Source organism: Berkeleyomyces rouxiae (genome assembly GCF_048999995.1).
Source record: "Berkeleyomyces rouxiae strain 22BRR77 chromosome Unknown BrBRR77_ptg000002l, whole genome shotgun sequence".
Lineage (NCBI taxonomy): Eukaryota > Fungi > Ascomycota > Sordariomycetes > Microascales > Ceratocystidaceae > Berkeleyomyces > Berkeleyomyces rouxiae.
This window is the reverse complement of record NW_027396492.1, coordinates 4,910,621-4,930,963: the sequence shown is the minus strand read 5'-3', so window position 1 is coordinate 4,930,963 and position 20,343 is coordinate 4,910,621. Positions and strand designations below refer to the sequence as shown.

Here is a 20,343-nt window from a genome sequence, read left to right as displayed (position 1 = left end):
CAAATAAGAGGCGAATATGAGCACATCAGTGCCAGAGAAGAAGAAAGGCCTCTTTTCTTCTCGCGCCTTCTGTCTGCTGCCCTCTGATGAACATGGATTTATCAACTGACGATAAGACCAGGCAAGGCAAGGCAGGGCAGCATAGCACAGAAACGGGTGGCCATATGTCCTCCCCCTGTCGACGTGGTGTCTGTGCGTTGGGGCCAGCAAAGAAAGAAGAAGAAAGCATAAGCATGGCTCAAGCTATCGTTATCTTGAAACACAATCTGTTTCAAGCTGGTCGCTGCATGGACCAATCACAGAAGACTGCGCACAGAGGACAGAGCAAAGAAGAAGAAGAAATATATGGGGGAAATAAGAGAAGGCTCGGGCGCCTACTGACGACGAACCCTAAGACAGGTTGGGGCATGGGGCAAGAGGCCTGCAGCCAAGGAAGAAGCCCCAGAAGCTCAAGGACTCCAAGCGCTGGGGCCAAGAGCCGGGCAGAGAGAGAGACAGAGTTGGTGTGCTGAGCGCAAGTAGCTTGGCCACTTTTATTGGCTGCTTGTTCTGGTGTGTAGAGGGGCATTCACCAGTTGCCCAATCAGCCGCACTGCTTGCTGCATCTCAATCACAGAGTGGGGTTGTTTTGCTGGAGTTGTTGCTGAACTAGCCAAAGGTTGCTGTGCTTCTTTTCGTCCGCCACGTTAGTTTCTTCAGCCAACTTTTTCTTGATACGACGAGGCGGAAGAGAAGGGGCGACGTATATGCTTGCACTTGGAAACATAGCAAGACGCCAGTGATACCGTCTGCGTATGTGGGTATAGGCCAATCAGAGCCCGGGGAAAGCTGTAGCTGGTTGCTGGGTTGCTGTGTGCCTGGTTTCCGAGGCCGGCGAAGCACGAGGCAGAGGTAGACGCAGACGCAAAAGCACACGTAAAATAACAGAGACGAAACAACGGCCTGCTGTAACAAGAGGCTCGCCGTCTGGAGCCAAGCGGGAAGATTCCTTGTAGGCTTTTCATTCAAATTTATTTTATTTTATTTTGTCTTCCGCAAGTTTTTCTTGTGCTCTTCATGCCCCCCCGGTTTTTTTCTCTCTCTCTCTGATCGACCTTCTCTAGGATCAACTGCTCGCCTTTCTGTTCTGCATCCCATTTAATTGATTTATCGCTTTTCTTTTCTTTTTATCTTTTCCTTTGAGCCCAAAACTAAAACCCACTCGACGTCAACCTGCTCCTATGCCATAATTTTCCTCTTCCTTTTTATTGCTCAACACCCCGACAACCATCGTCGCTGGTCCTTTTCCTCCTCTTCTCACATATCCGTCACTTCCTCAACCTATCGCCATTCTCTGCTATTCTCGCTGCCCGAGCCTGAGCGTTGTCGCTTCCGCTTTCGCTTTTGCTGCCGCTGTGCGTCGTGCTTCTGCTCTTTTTTTCGTGTCTTTTTCTTTTTACTTTAGCTGCCACACTGTTTGTGCCTGCGCTCGTAGCGTGAGCTTTGCTGCTGTCCTTGGTTGAACGGCTGAGCCGATCACATTCTTGTTTTTGTTGTCCAAAATACTCATTGTGTCTTTGTCCTTCTCTTCATCTAATCTTCGCTCTCCTCCTCTCTGCTTCCGAGCCGAATCCGAATCGACGCGACCCTTCTCGTGCCTTTAATATATACCTTCAAGAGCGACCTACCTCTCCGGCCTCTCCCCCTTTGCGACGCCACCACGGCCATTTTCTATCCCAACCACGTCCACACCCCTACATCACAGCCATGGCCATGCTCACGCAAAAAGCCTTCGGATCCTCCCTTGGCCCTGCCGGCACCGGCCTGGTCCCTCAGATCACCACCACCTCCCTTCCCCCAGCTCGCCACCCAGCCGCCATGCAACCGTCCACCCATGCCTTTGTCATTAGCCCCACAAACTCCGAGTTCTCAGATGGCGATGGCTCCGACTCTGTTAGAAACTGGGACGAGGATCGTGTATGCGAGTACTTGCACACCGTTAAATGCGGTGACTACGAAATGCTCTTCCGCCAGAACCACATCAACGGCGAGAACCTCTTGGAAATGGACAAGGATGTGCTCAAAGAGATTGGCGTGGAAAAAGTTGGTGATCGTGTACGTCTTTTTCTCAGCATTAAGAAGCTGCGTACAAAGACTTACGTGAACCAGAAGAAGCGCAATCGGGTAAGCAATAATTTGTACAGACCATGTTATGTGTATTTAGCTCCTCTTAACTAACACCCTGACGCTCAGGACTCGTTCGGCTATGTTGATACCACTCGGTTCTCACACTCTGCTAGCTCTACACTCGGCAGCAGTGTTCGTTCTCATGTGCCGTCTTCTACCAATAGCACCATCAACACTGGCAGCAATAGCAGCTCCAGCCGCCGCTACTCACGCTCTTACCAGGACTCTCTTGCTCCATCAGATGCTGTCAAATCCATCTCCCGGTCCGAGTCTCCGTCACAAGCCGACCTTCGCCCGTCTGCGTCTCGCCGCTACCCTGGGGGCAACCCTGGCTACAATGGCACTCGCTCACCCCCCGAGGCCAACATGCCTTCCAGACTGGCCAACGCCCACATTCGCAACAAGTCTAGTTTCGACGGCTCACTCATGGCTGGCCTTCCCCAAGGCCAGGATGTGATTCGTGTGATCTCTAATGGAGGTGTAACCAAGGTTGTCAAAATTTCAGACTGTAACACTTGTGAGGAGGTTATGCGTGTGACTCTGCGCAAGTTTGCTTTGCGTGAGGATTATGAGCGCAACTATTGCTTCTGGGTTTTGAATGGTCTAGAACCTGAGCCAAGCCAATGCCGCCGTCTTGGCGATACCGAGCTCTGGCGTATTATCAAGGACCAAACCCGCCCTGAGCGTAACAGATTGATTCTGCGCCGCGTTTCTGCTTCAGAGCCTGGCGAAGCCGAACTGGACCGTGCTGCTGCAATCGCATTTCAAGAAACCCAACAGACTCACACACGTGCTCTCGAAACTCAGGATAACAAGCGGAGCCAGCTCAAGGTACAGAAGCTGCTTGGCGAAAACTGGAACGAGAGTCTGCAGCGTCCCTTGGCACACACTCGCTATGCCTCCAGCAGCCCCAAGGGCTCTGAAACTAGTTTTGATGCCGACGTGTCTGTTCCTCCCTCTATGCGCCGCAAGAGTAACGAGAGTCAATTGAGACCTTTCGGTGGACTGCGTCCTCCCAGTGAGCTCATTACCTCGGACCTTACCTCATACTTCCCTGATCATGCCCGCGAGGATATCGACCGGACAGCGCGTCTGTCTGTTCGTCGCTCTACTCGCTTGAGTCGTGTCAACCACCGTCTCAGTGTTGCCAGCACAATGAGCTTTGCTTCTAGCATCCAGGATGCCCCTCCGATTCCTACCATTGCCGATTCGTGGCTCAGCATGAATGGCAACAAGCCCCGTGTCCCGTCGCGCCTGGGTAATTTCCGCGACTCGGTAGCCTCTTCTGTGCTTGAACCTCTGGCTGAAGAAGCTGGAGCAGGGGACCGCAAATCATTCCTGGAGTACCCTCCTGGCACCGTCGAGCCCACTGTCATCAATGTGACGGACCCTGATGGTCATACCATGATGCGCCGCAGCTACTACAACGACGAGACAGCCACAATTGCATCTGGATCCGGCTCTATTCAAGAGCTCCAGGAAGCCTTGAATGAAGACGGCGAGGAGATAGACGAGGAACTGCAAAGCTTCCTGTCAGGTGAATCTTGGGATGATAACAAGTGGATGAAGGGTGCACTGATCGGAAAGGGTTCGTTTGGTAGTGTTTACCTTGCTCTCCATGCTATTACCGGTGAGCTGCTCGCTGTCAAACAAGTCCAGGCGCCTACTGGAACCCAGTCACAGACTGATCAGCGAAAGAAGAGTATGATTGATGCACTCAAGCGCGAGATCTCTCTTCTTCGCGACCTCAAACACCCCAACATTGTGCAGTACCTTGGCTGCGGCACGTCCGCCGAGTTTCTTAACATTTTCCTCGAGTACGTGCCTGGTGGCTCGGTACAGACCATGCTTAACTCGTATGGCGCTCTGCCAGAGCCGCTGGTGCGATCCTTTGTTCGCCAAATTCTCACGGGCCTAGAGTACCTGCATGAGCGGGACATTATTCACCGTGACATCAAGGGCGCCAACATCCTGGTCGACAACAAGGGTACCATCAAGATTTCGGACTTTGGTATCTCCAAGAAGATCGAGGCGTCCAACATTCTCAACGGCACAAACAATGCCAAGAACCGGCCCTCGCTCCAGGGGTCAGTGTTCTGGATGGCACCCGAGGTGGTGCGGCAGACGTCGTACACGCGCAAGGCCGACATCTGGTCATTGGGATGCCTGGTTGTCGAGATGATGACGGGCACACATCCATTCCCCGATTGCACGCAGCTGCAAGCCATCTTCAAGATTGGCGGAGCCAAGGCGACACCCACCATTCCCGAGACGGCATCGGCTGAGGCCAAGGAGTTCCTCGGCAAGACCTTTGAAATTGACCACAACCTGCGGCCCAATGCCGACGAGCTGATGCTCAGCAAGTTCCTTGTTTCCGCTGCCTGAACTCGACAACTTTGGCTGCCTTTCTTTCCTCTCTACCTTTTACGTGTTAAACGACAATCTTCACTAGCCCCTCCTTTATTATTTCTTTCTTGCACTCCTTCAAACTTTCTTACGCTCCTTTTTACCACACATAAATTTTGGTCTTTAACTTTTAATATTTCGGGGCTACCTCGCTCGCTCAGTCCCCCATTTTCTGCTTGTCCCACACTCGGTGGACAAGTGTCTGGGAGCAAGTCATCAGTCTTCTCTATTTTTCTTCTCTTTTTAAAAATGCGCCTGTAGTTTTGCCAAATTCTACAGAACTTCTTTTCCCATCAGATGTCTCTCTTTTTTTGGCCTGATGCTGTCCTAGCGGTATTCTTTCCATTTTCCTTTCTTGGTTTTGATTTCTCGGATATTTGAGCTGTCTTCTGTTGTGGCCCTCTCTTCTTGGCGAGGCGCCTTTTTTGTCATTTTCTCTTTCCTTTCATGAGCCCAAGCATAATGACTGCAATATCACATATTTTCTCTTTTTCTAGAAACCTTTTCTTTGCCTTGTGGAATTAATTTTCGTACAGAAGTTTTTATTGTTACTTGTGAAGCATGTTTTAACCAAGACTGCGGTGTCTTGCATGAATGGGTGGTATAGTAGGTACAAATATTATCATGTGAAATGGGAGTGTCGTGACGTCACAGACGCACGACCGAAATCTCGAGGCGTGTAGAAGAAAGAAACAAGGACAAGCAGGGAAATGCCGTCATTTGTGCATGGCTGCATATGTACATGTGAAAGATGAATAACAAAACAAAGACAAAAAAACAAGACAGAAAAACGCATTTGGCGTATGCAGGCTGGGTCGTAGAGCAAAAGAAAGGACGGGGTATCGACGAGATGATATAAAACAGGTCATAAGAAAAGAAAAGAAAATAGACGAGACATGAAAAAAAAAAGAGATTCAAAGGCGATACAGCGCGGCGTTTAAATGGCAATGAGGCCGGTCACCGAAACGACGAGCGAGGCCAGGGCTACGCTCAGCGCGATGGCGTGGAGCGAGCTGGCGGCGGCGCTGTTGCTGGCGGCGGCGCTACTCTGGGACGAGCCGGACTGGCTGCCCTGGACGACGCCGGCGGTAGCCTGGACGGGGTTCGAGACGGCGGTGGCGCCGGGGACGGTGGCGTCGCCGGCGGCGATTTCCTGGACGTTGGAGGCGGTGGTGTTGAACTTTGTCTGGGCGAGGGAGATTTCGTTGCGGTCGAGGTCGTAGACGACGTAGGCGGAGCGCAAAAAGGTGTCGCCCAGCACGACGGTGGATGTGTTGGCCGGGGCGATGCCGAACAGGCAGGCCTGCTGGCCGTTGGTAAAGGTCACGTCGTTGCCCTGGACGTCCTGCACGGCGAGCACGAGCTCGTCCATGGCGACGGTGATGGACGGGCCGGAAAAGGTAAAGGTCAGTGTGTTCTCGGCCGACGACGCGATATTGCACGGCACAAAGGCCACCTGCTCGCTCTCGAGAAAGTAGGCGTCGACGGAGGTGTAGATGGCGCTGGCAATCTCGTTGGGCAGGTAGGTCAGGCTGCTGCCCGAGTCGAGCAGGACGGCCTGGGCCATGTTGGAGGCCAGGCTGGTGTTGCCCATGGCGAGGCCGGTCAGGGTGACGAGGAACTCGCTGTACACGCCGTTCTGGCTCTGGATGGGCACGGTGGCCAGGTCGCCCTCGTACTTTTCCGAGTCGACGCCGCCAAAGAGCAGGGTGCCGGTGCTGGCGTCGAGGTCGTTGAGGTACAGGCTAAAGGAGCGCGAGGGGATGAGGTTTTCGTCGACCATTTTCTGCGGCAGGTTGGCGTACGGGTCCAGCCCAGCACGGCCGACCTGCACCTCGTTGGCGGGATAGCCGATGCCGAGAATGGCCTGGCTGGACGAGCTGCTGTAGCCGATGCCGAACTGGAAGTCGGAGAGCGTTGAGCCGCCGAGCGAGAAGGTGTCGGTGACGTAGTCGCCCGCGGCCGAGGTGCCGTCCATGTAGGTGATGTTGAAGTACGAGCCGACGTAGCTGTACGTCGACGATGCGTTGGGGTTGTACGTGCCGGACTGGGCGCACGGATCGCTGCTGCTCTGGCACAGCGCAGAGTCTTCAAAGTTGACCCAGAGGTCGGACGAGCCAGTGTCCAGGTGCATGCGGACGCTCTGGGCCGGAGTTCCAAGAGACCCGTTGGCGAAGTAGAGCGTTTGCTGCAGCGGCGGCTCGTGTTAGCCGACAGCTGTCTTGAGTTGAGCAAAGGGCAGGCAGACTTACCAGGTTGTCTAGAGATGCTTGGACGGTTCCACGCCGGCGCAAGCGGTCGCGCTTTACAGGATTTGAGACTGGTGCGCGGTGCACATCGAGCGCGACGACGCGGGCCGGGGCCCGGGGACTGGGGTCTGTGGGAGCGGCAGCGGCACCGAGAATGGCGGCGCCGAAGACTACTGAGAGTAACATTGCGACTGGGATGTGAAGTGCCGGCAGTGGCTAAGAGGGTTCCAGGGGATGTGTAGGAAAAGGAAGCGCCCGGGCGGCAGCTGAAGCAGATATCAAGACGAGGTGTGGAAGAGGACGGCAGCACGAGGTTTCTTGTGGCGGCAGCGGGCAGTCCTTATAAAAGCGGACTAAAAGACCAAAAACCAGCAGTGTGTGTGTTCCCAAGACGGCTGACCAAAGCCTTCTTTGACGCGAGGATTAGGTGATTTTGGTCTTAGTGTTGAAGTTGGGTGTAAGCAAGCCGAGGGAGGCAGCACAAGTTGGACATATAAATATATAATGATGAACAACGACTTTTGGGCAAAAGGAAAATGAAATAAAAAGAAAATAAAATTCAGACGAAAATATATCAAGGGCTGAGATGTATTAGAAAAAAGTAAGACAAAAAAATGGCAAAAGAACCAAAGAGAAAAAAAAATGTACGTTCAGACGGTTGGAACGGGTCGGTGGCGTTGGCAGGACTCGTAACCGGTGTGTAAGTGATGACGAGGCAGGGCTTTGGAGACGAGCAGAACAAAGAGGCAGAGGCAGAGGCGGGGGGGGAGGGAGGCGAGGAGAGGAGAGGGAATATAAGAGAGCAGACGACAGAGGATCCGGGAGCGAGAGAAGAACAGAAAGACACAGACAAAGAAAGAAAGAGAGATGCCCCGGGCGTGTTGTGTTTGTCTATCAAGCACCAGGTGAAGCAGCGGCAGCTTCACGCTTCGCCGCAACCAGCAAGATGCTGGCGGGCTGGAAGTGCTACATAGAGTCTAGTCTGTCTGTCCTGGGGCCAGTCAGCGAGCCGCGCCAGAGAGCACTTCTAAATACAGCTGCATCTCCGGGGGGCGAATCGCAAACAAGTCGAGTGTATATCAAACACAAGCCCACGCCTGGTGTCGAGACCCGTGCGACATGGCTGGATCTGCAGCTTACACGGGCCGGGGCAGCTGCCCGCCAGCTGCCCACGGCTCTCCCTCCAGCTGGCCTGGGGGAGCCCGCCGCCGCGCCACGCCAGCTGAAGCCAATAGCCCGTCCGCCATTCATTGTCCGGCATGGCGCCTGCTACAATGCTGACAGACTATTTACTGGCATTCCGCTTGGCCCTGGCTGCGGGAAGGGAAACAGTCGTGACACATGGGCAGGGGGCGAGGGGGGGCACTGTTGGCCCTGGCTCCATCCCCCAGCGGCATTCAAGGCAGTGTTATATCACAGCCAACGTCTATATGTTGAGTTGCTCCGTCGTCGTCGCATGTCTAGTTGGGTGATTGATTGATTGGCATTGGCAAAGGCTTGAGCTGTTTCACGGGCATCCAAGAGCCAGAGTGGACATGTACATCCATCCATACATATGGGTGTCTGTATGTAGATGATGCAAGCTTACTCGCCCACTGCTACTTGTGCCACCCAGCCACAGATCTGGACCATCGCCGGATCCCAGTGCTTCCGACAATGTCACGATACGATAACATGATGATTTGCCTTGCCAAGCCTACCGGGGAGGGGGGGCCAGAGGGAGCCTTTCGTATGCTGAGCATGCAAACCTACGTAGAAACTGCCTAATATCCCCTCTCTTTTCCCAAAAAGAAAAAAACGTCGCTACCGTTCACTGGCGCCGTCGCGTCTGTCCGAGCTTGGTCTTCGTCCCCGGATATCTCGTTGCTGCTATTGGCTTTCTTTTTCCCCGTCACAGCGCCTTGCGTCATCACCAAAGTCTGCACTGACGACAGCCGCTCGCTCGGGAAGAAGTGGAGCTGCCCCAATATATTCTGGGCGCTGATTGGCTCTGCTTTAGTCCCCCCGAGGCCCGTGACTGTGATTGGCCAGCTCCAGAATCAGCAGCTTTGTTCATTTATTTCCCGTTTTATTCGTTTCAGCAAGTGAAACGCGGCTTCGCTATCTTCCGCCCGGCGGTCACACATGTTTTGAGCTTGTCTTTTTTTTTTTTTCAGTCAACGAGTGAGTTGGTTATGTATTTGTTTCCGGCGTCTTACCCTCCACCAGCCGGAACTCCAGAGGCCCTGCCCTGTTTGTGCCACGTTTCCAGGCCTCTCTGGACTTCCCCCTTCGATACGCCGATGCCAAGACCAAGAACCAAGACTATTTTATTTGTGCTTTGTGCTACCCAAGACCTCCAGCCCAGCTGGCTCGTCTTTTTTATCCGGAGTCTTGCAGCGGTTTGCCTCTTCCTTATTTGGCGTCTTGGGGTCTTTGACTCTCTGGGCCTTCAGCCTCTCTGTTTTCTCCTTCTTTTTTCTCTCATTACTAGCCTGCGTGTTTGTTCAGGGAGGCAAAAGCTCGCATCCGCAGCATCACAAAGGCAACGGCAACCCCCTATCTATTCACCGACTTAGTTTATTCCATATAAACTCATAGTGTTGGGGGCTATGCCACAAACAAACTCAATAATATTGAAGAAGAGAGAGAAAGATCATCAGGCAGCCCAGCTTTCACTTTGTTTCATACTAAACTCTCGCGTCTAATCACGAGCTCAGCATCACAACCCTCGTCCAACATGGCGGCTAATATAAGAAGAGCGAACGGCACAGGACAAAAAACAAAACTTTAGATCGACAACATAAAACATGGAACAGCAACATGAAGAAGGCAAAAGAAAATGAAAATTGAAGAGAAAACATGATATTCAACACAAACCTGTATACATGATAGCACCAAGGCCAATCCTAAAAAAAACATAGAATGCCGTCACTGAAACCCATGAGAAAAGAAACCCTAACCCCAAACATAATCAATCATCCACACCACCTCCGCGCCTGCTACAGAACCCACACCGACTGATCCTCATCCCGCTCGATAAACGGCTCGTCAATGCGCCGAATCGCCAAGTCGCTGCACAGCACACACGCCGACGCCACCAGCCCGTCCAGCTCGGCCACCATAGCCTCGCGGCGACTGCCCGTGACCAGGCCCTTGGTGACGTGGATCTGCAGCTCGCGGATGCGCGAGCCGACGGCCATGCCCGACATTTCGAGGACGCGGCGGCCCAGGCAGTCGGAGTGGAAGGCGTGCTGGCACGGAAAGACAAAAAACTGCCGGCTGAGCAGGGGCAGGCTGCAGGCGTAGCACTTTTCGCCCGGCTCGACAATGGCGTAGCGCTGGTCGAGCGCCGCAATGTCGTGCTTGATGTTGGCCGCCGTCTGCGCTGCTTCGTCCATTTCGGCCTTGAGCGCGTCGATGTTGCGCGAGTAGTCTTCGAGCGCCGCGCAAATCTCCTCCTTGAAGTCGTCAATCACGACAAAGTCGGGGAAAAAGGGAATCAGGTCTTCAATCTTGAGCAGGTCACACCGCTTTAAAAAGTCAATGGCCGCCTTGATCCCATTGCCGCTCGACTGGGAAATAACCTTGCGCGCGACCGCCAGCCAGAGCTTCTTGCGCAGCGCCGGGTTGGCCAGCGGCCGGTCGGCAATGACCGACGCGAGCTCGATTTCGCCGTGCGACAGCGCGAGATCGACAGCTTGCAGGTACTGGCCCATGTTGGTGTAGATGTGGACGCACGAAAGCGTGCGGTGGTGCTCGATGCACAGCCGCAGCGCAAAGTCTGAGTCGAAGCGTGGCTCGTCGCCCTGGGACTCGAGGTACGCCAGCAGCGCCGACTCGTCCTTGCCGGGGTTCGAGGCGTAGAGCGAGACGAGCGTGTTGTGCACCGCGGCGTCCTTGGAATTGAGCTGGTTGACAACGTAGAGTAGATATCGCACCGCCTGGTTTTGTGCCACCGGTCCCTTGTAGTTTCGGTTGTACTCGAGAATCGCTGGAATCAAGCGCCGTGTCTTCAGATCGGGGTGTCGCATCAGGACCTCGACCATGTCCGTTGCAGCATGCGTCAGCAACACGCTGCTATACTTGTAAAAGACCTCGGGGTCCGTCTGCTTTTTGAGAACCCCTAGAGCCTTGGTCCAGCTCTCGCGTTGCACCCAGTACGCAAGCACGTAGCCGTAGTCGTTGATACACTCGGCAAAAAAAAGCAGTTCGGATTCTCTGCCATGGCTGCCAATGATTTCATACACCGTCTTGCGGTCGAGAATGTCCTTGTACCTGACAACAAAGCTCTCATACTCCTTCCGCACTGCCTTGATGAGCTCCTGTGACTGGCTGGCGTCCGGTGACTCGGACGGCTCGGCCTGCGTGAGAATGTCGTCCTCGAGACTATTGAGTCGCGCCATGTAGATTTCCACCAGCCACGACGCCATCATGATGCGCTGCATTACTGCTGTCTTTTTCGAAAGCTGGAGCTTCACCAGGAGATACTTGCGTAGGGCTTCAGTCTGGCCGGCATCAATGAAGCCTAGAGTAACCTCTTCAAAGGCTTTGTTGCTGCGTCCGTAAATATCAGCGGCCTCCAGGTACTCGCCCTTCTTCATGAGAAAGTCGCCGTAGGCTGTTGCCACCGTCTCTTTTTGTATTGGCGTTCTCGCGTACTTGAGCGCTGCCGGGTATTGCTGTGTTTTCATCATGATTTGCCATACGTTCCGGTCCTCGTCTCGCACGACAATCTCAAAGATCTCGTTGGATGTGAAGAGCCAAAAAGTGTTCTTTTGTATGTCCACCGAGAACCCAACCACCGTCTCGCCAGCATCCAGTACTGCCTGGTTGTATACAACCTCTCCCGTCAGCTGATTGGTTATGATGACTTTTGTGCCCACAAGGGTGACTACGTGCCATTGTGTCAAGGCCACAGCGTCAATTTCATCGTGGCCGGATCTCTTTCCTGCCGCCTCAACAAGCTGTGATCGTGAAAGCAGCTTTGATGCACTGTATACGTAGCTTCCCAGATCCTGTGACGCTGGTGACTGAAGTAGCTTTCCATGGAAAATACCCTGTGAGGATAACCAGGCAAAAACGCGCTCGTGCACATCGTTGTCGTGGGGATTCGTGTTTGGCGGGTCGGGCGAGACAATCAGCGCAGACGACGATGGTATCTGGTTGGCTGAGTCTGGTAGTTGGTGGATTGTGGGTTCCTCGGTTTCAAAGAGTCGCGTGTAGATGGACCCGGCGTTGTCATGCGTGAGCCCGGTCTTGCCAACCAGATGGATCAGCCGTGCTTGCGTGCTAATCATGACTCGTCTAGTTTCTGAGTTGATGCTGTCAGCATAGAGGCCCGTTATGGGCCCATCTGACAGCTTGTGGAGCGATTTGAGGTGCTTGACCTCTTTCTTGTAGAACTCGTTGGACGTCTCGATGAAGACCTCGTAGATGTTGCCGTCGGCGGCGCCTATGAGAATCTCACGGGTTGAGGCCGTAGGAAAAGACGGATTCCATGCCACACTATCAATCACAACACCCCGCAACCGACTCAGCGGCCGGGGCGTCTTGGTCTGTGAATGTAGGTAATAGTTTTCGCCAAGTGAGGTACATATCAAGAGGTGCGAGGCGGTCGGGTCGAGAAACATGCGCCGGATGACACCAATCTCGGACGCCTTTCTGGGCAGGTCAATGTCTAGATAGAGACAGAAGAGCAACGAGTTAGTGATGCAGGAAAAAACAGGCGCATAGTCGCAAGCTCATCTCGGGCCAAGTAACAAGAGCGCGGAGTGGAGGGGATCTGGGAGTCCAATAGTTACCGTCAATATCCTCGGGCTTATTCAAGTCAATGCGCAGAATGCGTCCGTTTGAAAGCGCCAGCACCAGCACGTTATTCGCAACCTGGGCGGCCACAAAGTCTGCAGCAATCGAGAACTGCATTTGCACGCGCTCCACGACAAACATGGGCAACTGGCCAGCGTCGAGGTCCATCTGCTCCAGCCCGAGCTCAAGGCCCGTCTGGGCTGGGAAGCCATCGCTAATGACTGGCGCTGGGTATGACATGGTAGACAAGGCGTGCTAGAGAGGTGGTTGTCGTTTGGGCCTCAACGGGGCGGGCGCATAGGTGCATCACACTGGGCTTGATGATGATGTTGAGGTAGGAGCTGGACTGAGCTTCGGTGCTGACATCAGCCTGTTTCGAGGGTTGGGGTGGCCCCTGCAAGGGTTGTAGAGCATGAGGGCTGGGGAGGAAGAATGCTAGGGTTATGCACTAGGGTCATGATGTCATTGTTAGGGTCTACCGAGGGGCTGATATTACAACAACAACGCATTGTTCAACATCACACCACTCTCTGCGTCAAGCGCCAGCTTGTCGCACCACGACGCAAAAGCTCAAAAGTGTAAATAGTGGCGAACATGGAAAAACAACCAATCGCCACCCAGGTACGCATAGAAAAGCGGCTGAGCCGGCGAGTCATACGAAGCATCGACGGCCAAGGGCCGGAGCCTTATACGGGGGGACAGAGGGGCAGAGGGACAGTCTTTGTCCACAGTCACACTCATTCTAGAATAAGGCGGTTCCGGTTTAAATTCGTGCCATTGCATTGCACATTAGTGCAGACGAACGCTTCGTTTGCCATGCGTTCTAGAATCGGATGATTTCCAGGATGTAGTGAGCCTGTACTTGGGTACTTGGGTACTCTGTTACTTTGCTGCTTTGTTGCTCTGTTGCTCATTATCTGGCTGTCACGACCTGGATCGGTGTCTCGGAAAGATCAGACAGATGTTGCGGGTAGAGGACCAACGCCGAGAAAACGACGAGCATGGCATGGCAGGCAGGCTCACATTTTTCCTTTTGGCGTGTGTGTTTGACTTGGATGCAAGCTCTTTGTGTACTGGGGTCCGTCCTGTCTGTATTGGCGTTATGTTGTCTCTCTGTTTATTTTCGTCGCGAAGTCAGGGGGGCTCACCGAGACTAGACGAAGAGTCACCGTGGGCTCTTCTGGGCCCGCTAAGCCCATTAAGGCCAGACCATAGATACAGTGCAGTAGAACAGGAGCAGTAGAGTCTGGCTAGGCCAAGATGCAGCTAAAAACGGACAGGCAAAAGCCGGCATGGCATGAAGGAGGAACCTGGAGCAGAATCGCGGTGAGAGGCTCGGGACCGCCTTGAGGGGCGGCCTGGCCAATCAGAGGCCGCGCTGGCGGTGCTTGTAAGTGCTGATAACCCCCCGATTAAGCTACACCAGAAACAGGCCACTAAGCACTGAAGCACAGCCGTAAGCGCATGTTTTCTTTGTATTTATCGCTATTTACTGTGAGGCCATGGCATTTTTGACTGATATATCGCCTTATCAACTTGCTCTGATGTATACTTTCAACATTGTTGTTGCTGCCGTGGCCGCCCTGGCCTGAGGATTCGGGGCTGGGATGACTCCTATTGCTTGCCGTGTGAGATTGTCATATCGGCATTGAGCTTCTTGGACCTGGAATATAAATATGCGTGGATGCTCGCTCGCTGGCCGATTGGGTGTTTGGCCTTCATATTCTTCATTCACGTCCATCACCAACAGTGACAGTCTAGTACTAGGACTTGCTCGTCTTAATCTTTGCACTTCTCTACTCTCACGCTCTACTCTTACGCTCCCACCTCCCACCTCCCACCTCCCATCTATTACCTCTACCCTCTCTTCACAACACCCGCCATGCCCGCCATGATACAAAACAAGGATTTCATGACCGCCCTCCCGCCAGAGTGCTGCGACATGATCTGGGAGCTTCTCCCCCACGACGCCCTCCACAACTGTATGTATGTCAGCAAAGCCTGGAACTCGGCCGTCATGCCTCTGCTCTACAAGGACGTCGTGCTCGAATGCGACAACTACTTTTTCCAAAAGTTCTCGCAGGCTATGCGCAACAGCCCGCACCTTGCCGGCCTCGTGCGCAGCCTGACCTTTACCCACACCGGCCGCTTCGCCAAGGACATTGACTATTTCATGGTCAAGTGCATCGAGCCGCTGCGCAACCTGCAGCGCTTGCGCCTCGACGGCGCCTTCTCCGGCTTTGGCAGACGCCTGGCCCAGATGGAGGAGCGCGGCAGCTGCTTCCCGCATCTCAAGGAGGTCCATCTTGGCTCCCACGGCCAGATGCTGACCGAGGTCGCTCATGTCTGGAGGCTCCCGGCCCTGCAGTCGCTGCAGATTGTCGTCGGCGACTACACGCGCCACGAGTTTGATTTTTCCAGCTGGCCGCAGGCCCAGCGCCTCAAGACCCTGCAGCTCTCCTGCGCCAACATTGACTACCACAGAGTGTCCTCGTTGCTGTCTCTAGCTCCGGGCCTGTGCCGTCTCGACTTTGCCGACTTCCGCAATGTGACTGGTACGTGCAATCTGCTTCCCTCTGCCCGCAATATCTCTTCTCGCTTAACATCTTCCCTGTCTCGCTACGAAGCTTGCTCTCGAATCCACTAACACGCTAATCTCGCGACCCGCAGAACAAGAACCCGCGCCAGACTACGCCAAGCTAAAACTGGAGCAGCTCGCTGATCTTGAGTGCCTCGTGCTCGGCGTCGTCCCCAACTCCCCCGCGCATAACATCAACCTGGCCGACCTCCCTCTTGAGCGCGGTTATCTCCAGCCCGTCACCAACCTCAAGCGCCTGCACAAGCTGGACGTGTCGGTAAATTCCCTACTAGGATGGTATCCCGAGGAAGCCCCACGCATTGCTGATGTCATCCCCACATCCCTCACCACCCTGACCCTTAATGACGAGTGTGTGGGACAGTGCGGCTATAAGTGGACTGAGAAGCAGCTAATTGCGCGTCTGTGGGATCTGCTCAGAGCGACTGCAATGGGCCACACAAACGTGCACACTGTCGAATTTGGCCCCCTTGGCGACCGCTGGACGGGAGAGAGCCTCGACGAGCTGCACCAGGTGGTCAAGCAGAGCGGCTCACAGTTTGAGGAGGACATGTTGGAGGGCCATGGTCGCTACCTCAGAATACACGTGTGAGTAAACACGGAGGGGGTGACAATTAGGGAGACGAGACACAATGGGCCTACAGTACATGCACGTTTGAAAACGTTGAAACGAGCGATTCGGTTTTGTTCTTTTTGCTTTCCACGTTGGCTTGATAGCGATAATTAAAAGATGACGGCTTGCATCGAGAAACAGGCGGTAGTTACATAGTCCCGTGCAGAGCCTCACTCGGGAAAATAGACATATGACTCTGATTTTTCTTATCTGGTACATCTACACTTACACGCAATGCTGATGCCATGTTCATACATGTATAACTGGTTACATATGTTTGTATAGTAGGACGGCTTAACCCATGTACTCCCGTGCGGTTATACATGTGGTGAGCTGATAGTACTTGGATGCGGCAGCATTCACACCCACATCCATCTAGTTATGCATGTCACCTTGGCTGCCCATTGAAGTTTTTGGCCCCCAATGATAGGCCTAGGCTACGGCTAGGTGCTTGTCCTTGAGCGGAAGTTCACCACGGATAACCGGATGCGGCACCCTGTCAAGCCTAAGCGTCAGGGCATGCGTGGCGGGATGAAGGAGAAGAGGGAGCTAAGGAGGGAGGAGGCTCTGCCTTTGTCTTTTTTCTTTGTCTGACCTGGCCAATCACCTATACCATCGCATAGCTACAACTAGGACTTGTGTCCAAGTACCAGCACCTAGTTATTATTATTATTACGTTTTACGTCGTAGTATACTAGCACCTAGTACAACCATGAACTCGCACTTGTCGTGCAGAATAAGCTGTGTCATGCAACCCTGAAGCCAGCCCAGAGCCCAGAGCCTCGAGCCTAGCTCAGGGTCTAGGCCCAGACTTATCCAGAACCTGACTCGACTCGCAACGAGACACTTGCGTGATTGTGGTCCTTTTATGGTATGGTCAGTGCGATTTCTCCCGATGGAGGGCATAAGCAGCCAGGTGTACAAGTGCTGGTAGGTTATGGCTATGTATGTATGCATGTACATACATACGTGCAGGCTGCTATTCACCAGCGTATACAAAGACCTTTGAAAGCTACTGGCGGCTTGAACTGTGGTATTCTTGTTCTCGTTTTGGGCAAAGGTCTCTTTCAGCCATATACATGCAGCCAGCCCCAATCACATTATCTCCAGCCTGCTGTGAGACCTGGCTTGTCTTCCCTGAACACCCCTCCTTTTGCTCGCACATATCTCGGCACTCGTTCTCGTTCTTCTCGAGATTGATTGATTGATTCTTTATTTATCTGTCTACTCGCGAGGTATTCTCGGCATACGACAGGATCGTTTTTCTCGCGACAAGGGCTACGCTCCAACGCCGAATTCCGGCTGTGCGGCTGCAAGCCCTCCCGTAATGGGGCATTTGGTCACGGAATTTCCCGGGCTTGCAAAAAAAAAGAGTCAGTCAAAATGACACGCTCATTGTTAAATGAGCTATACCGTGAGTGTGCGTAATCTGGGAATCGAACCCAGGGCTAATCGAAATCATTACCGGATGGCAACGATTAATGTTACCACTACACCAATTACGCCTTTCTTGAAGGGGCAGCCAAGTATCATGACATAAGACGCAAGTGTTTTTCTTTTTTTTTTTTTTTTTTTTTTTTTTTTTTTTTTCAAGCTTGGAGATCAACCTTCCCTCCTACAACCCTCGGGGGGGTACCTTTGAGTTCAAGATGCCGCCCCCTCGCCCAAAGACGAACTTTTCCCCTTCGTTGTGGGTTAGAAGAGCGACCAGCACATATTCCCAATGCTGCTGTCCTTTCTTTTCCGTCCTGTCTGATTTCGGTCATTCTCGATGAATCGAGTCGTGAGGCCCTGAGCCCGCCTTTTTCCCCTCTCGAGGGATGATCTTGCCGACGACCGCCCCCTCTCGCAACACTTCTCGATCGCCGGTCTCTCGAGCTCCCATCACTCAACTCGGGGAGCCATACTCACACTCGAAGGGCAGCCTCTTTTGAAGGTTCCGGATGTCCGACCCGCGGCGCGGGGATCTCGACGCTGTGCTCCATCCATAGCACACGCCGCGATTACGTCCAACTTTTTCTTTCTTTCGGACACTCGATCGCCAGCCCTTTTGGAGGCTCGCTTGATCTCGGTTTGGCTTTTTGGGCCCCCTGAACACGCCGGTTTTTACCCGACGAACGAATGTTGGTGGGGATGGTAGCTCCACACAGGGCTTTGTTGTCGTGGGTCCACTTTTTGGGGTGCGTTTTTGTGGAAGTTTTCCTTTGTTCAACGGGGAAGTGGTATCTGGAGGACAAGGTGATGTCGAGGAGGATTCCAAGAGGAGGAGAGTTTGCGGAGTCCTGTTCCCTTGCGCCGGCTACAAGAGGAGGAAAATGACAAAAGTTGCAGCAACGGCCATGCCCGCAAAAGGACAAAACCACGCGTAATCCGCCGGGGACAAACCCCCGTGCCGAGAGCCGGTGGCCTTTTAGACTAGACTTCACGCGGTTTGTTGCAAACCAAAAATACCAGGTAACCAAACCCTGGAAAGGTAGGTGTGCCCTCGGGCCGCGCTGGACGGAGAGTCCTCCTGGCTTTTACGCCGGTCCCTAAAAAGTTACAGGAGATGCTTGAAGTCTGCGAACCTGCAATTGCTGACCGCCCGGGAGTTGCTCGGAAGATGACATCATCCGACTGCTTCCGTCCGGAATATGCCGTCGTATTGCTGCGAAATAACAGTAGGTAGACGTAAAAGAATAAAATCAAATCAAATCAAATCAAGCTTGGAGATAACTTTCTACATTTCTGCGTGTAGTTGAAAGTGGAGTAAATGTGGCCGGTATACGATCGAGTTCGACGACTCTAATGAACCGTTTTATTATATGACACAACATGACCTTAATCTCTGCGACATGCCGGTTTTATATGACAAGGCACACCCATCAAGCCATAACCAACAAGAAGAAAAACAGGATCCCAAAAATTGCACACCATGAACGCCAATGCCAAAGAAACCGAACCAATAGCTATAGGTTGAAGCGTTTGCGGTCCTTTTCCATGCCCGCCTTCCATTCCCACTGCAACGCATCTTCGCCCTCGCTGCCCGCCTTGCCGATGCCTTTATCGACTCTCCTCAGCTTCAGCGTGAAACGAGGTCCAAGCCTGTAGAGAACATAATGTTAGTATGTATACGCTTGACAAGAAAAGAACAGAGACATGGTATAAGCGCGGAAAACTTACTCTTGCAAACCAGATCGAATGTCTTCAACACCCTTGAGATCCGTGCCATCTGCGCCGGCAATTTTCTTTTCAGTTTCGCGGCGATCACGGAATACATATCTATGTCTGCGGACAAAGATAAAGTCACGTTGGGAGTGGAAGGTCATGACGGTTCTGCCAACGAGCTCTGGCTGCTTCGGGAACAGGTTGCCCAGCATTCGCGCTGTGAGAATACCCAGCGGCGTGCGGAACCCGTTGAAGATGAGCTCGGGGATATGTCCGGTAGCGTTGCCGTGGCCGGGGATGTACTTGCCCAGAAGCCATGAGCTAATGGAGAACGTGGCAGTCGGTCCAGACGGCAGGAAAGTGACGGTCAGACCGGTAGGTTTCTTCTGGTCCTCCTTCAGCATGACGATGGCCGTGTAATCGCGGTTGTGGGCAAACTTGGCAATTTCACGCAGAGAATATTTATGACCGTAGCGGTGGGCTGTGCGGCGGATATATTCGGAGTTGGGGAAGAGTTCACACAGGAGGCGGGCCTCGTCGTGGAGCGTCGAGTTTAGCGAAGTCGTCACGAGGATCTTGGACGGCGGGCGAGGGCCGTCCTCAAACAGCTTGGGGAACTTTTTGGCCAGCGAGTCGGTCGTCATTTGGAAGTGGATGCTAGCAGGCTCGTTGTCGGGGTTCTCATCTGCGGCATCGGCAGCAGCCTTTTCGGCCGCCTTGAGCTTCTCCTTTCGCTCTTTCCGCTGCTTTCGCTCTTCCATCTCCTCCTCGTCTTCCGAGTCTAGCATACTGTCGCGGTCTGACTCGCTCTCTTCCTCTTCCGACAGGTCCTGTTCCATGGCCTCGGCAGCCTCGCGCTTCTGTTGTGCGCGCTGGGCGCGCTTCACGTCGACGGCGACGCCCAGGGGCGCATTCTCAATATCTTCAGAAGCATCCCAAACACGCTTATCTTCAATGGTTTGGGGCTTGTTGGTGGCCAGGCGTTCGGCCTTCAGGAGCGGGTCCTTGGTTTCTTCCTTCCGGCGGCGATGACGGGCTTCGTGGCGCTCTTTGGTGACCTTGCGCTTGTGCTCAATGAAGAGCGCCTGGCGCTTTAGGCGGTTGGCGCCCTTGGAAATGGAAATGCTCGAGAACGAGCCTCGCGGGCGGGAAGACGTCGGCGCCATGGCGAATCAAACTGGCGATGCGAGTGTGTGGGTGGTGCAATAGGATTTTGGCCCAGCGAGAATACATTGGCAAGCCAGTTCGTTTGCTTTGGTTTTGGCCCTGAAGCTTTCCAAAACTTTTTTTCCCTTATCGCTTATCAGCAAAACAGCCGGTGTCAATTACTATAAGTGGGGTTAGCCGGCACCCTTAATCCACACCCGGCAAGTTGCCGA

General features: G+C 53.5%; 5 protein-coding genes across 5 annotated transcripts; 2 read left to right on the top strand and 3 right to left on the bottom strand.

The window, feature by feature from the left end:
* Positions 1-1,746: 1,746 nt before the first annotated feature.
* Positions 1,747-4,551, top strand: BROUX77_002945 (uncharacterized protein; the record flags this gene model as incomplete). Its single annotated transcript, XM_073747541.1, has 2 exons — positions 1,747-2,163; positions 2,233-4,551. 2 exons carry the CDS (start codon positions 1,747-1,749, stop codon positions 4,549-4,551), a joined length of 2,736 nt encoding a protein of 911 aa, XP_073608027.1.
* A 958-nt stretch (positions 4,552-5,509) lies between these two features.
* Positions 5,510-7,007, bottom strand: BROUX77_002944 (uncharacterized protein; the record flags this gene model as incomplete). The annotated part of the gene is made up of 2 exons (XM_073747540.1): positions 5,510-6,760; positions 6,825-7,007. 2 exons carry the CDS (start codon positions 7,005-7,007, stop codon positions 5,510-5,512), a joined length of 1,434 nt encoding a protein of 477 aa, XP_073608026.1.
* A 2,795-nt stretch (positions 7,008-9,802) lies between these two features.
* BROUX77_002943 (uncharacterized protein) lies at positions 9,803-12,848 on the bottom strand (the record flags this gene model as incomplete). Its single annotated transcript, XM_073747539.1, has 2 exons — positions 9,803-12,480; positions 12,605-12,848. The coding sequence occupies 2 exons, from the start codon at positions 12,846-12,848 to the stop codon at positions 9,803-9,805; spliced, it is 2,922 nt and encodes a 973-aa protein (XP_073608025.1).
* A 1,642-nt stretch (positions 12,849-14,490) lies between these two features.
* BROUX77_002942 (uncharacterized protein) lies at positions 14,491-15,796 on the top strand (the record flags this gene model as incomplete). The annotated part of the gene is made up of 2 exons (XM_073747538.1): positions 14,491-15,163; positions 15,279-15,796. The coding sequence occupies 2 exons, from the start codon at positions 14,491-14,493 to the stop codon at positions 15,794-15,796; spliced, it is 1,191 nt and encodes a 396-aa protein (XP_073608024.1).
* A 2,969-nt stretch (positions 15,797-18,765) lies between these two features.
* Positions 18,766-20,130, bottom strand: BROUX77_002941 (uncharacterized protein; the record flags this gene model as incomplete). Its single annotated transcript, XM_073747537.1, has 2 exons — positions 18,766-18,901; positions 18,980-20,130. 2 exons carry the CDS (start codon positions 20,128-20,130, stop codon positions 18,766-18,768), a joined length of 1,287 nt encoding a protein of 428 aa, XP_073608023.1.
* Between the last annotated feature and the right edge of the window lie 213 nt (positions 20,131-20,343).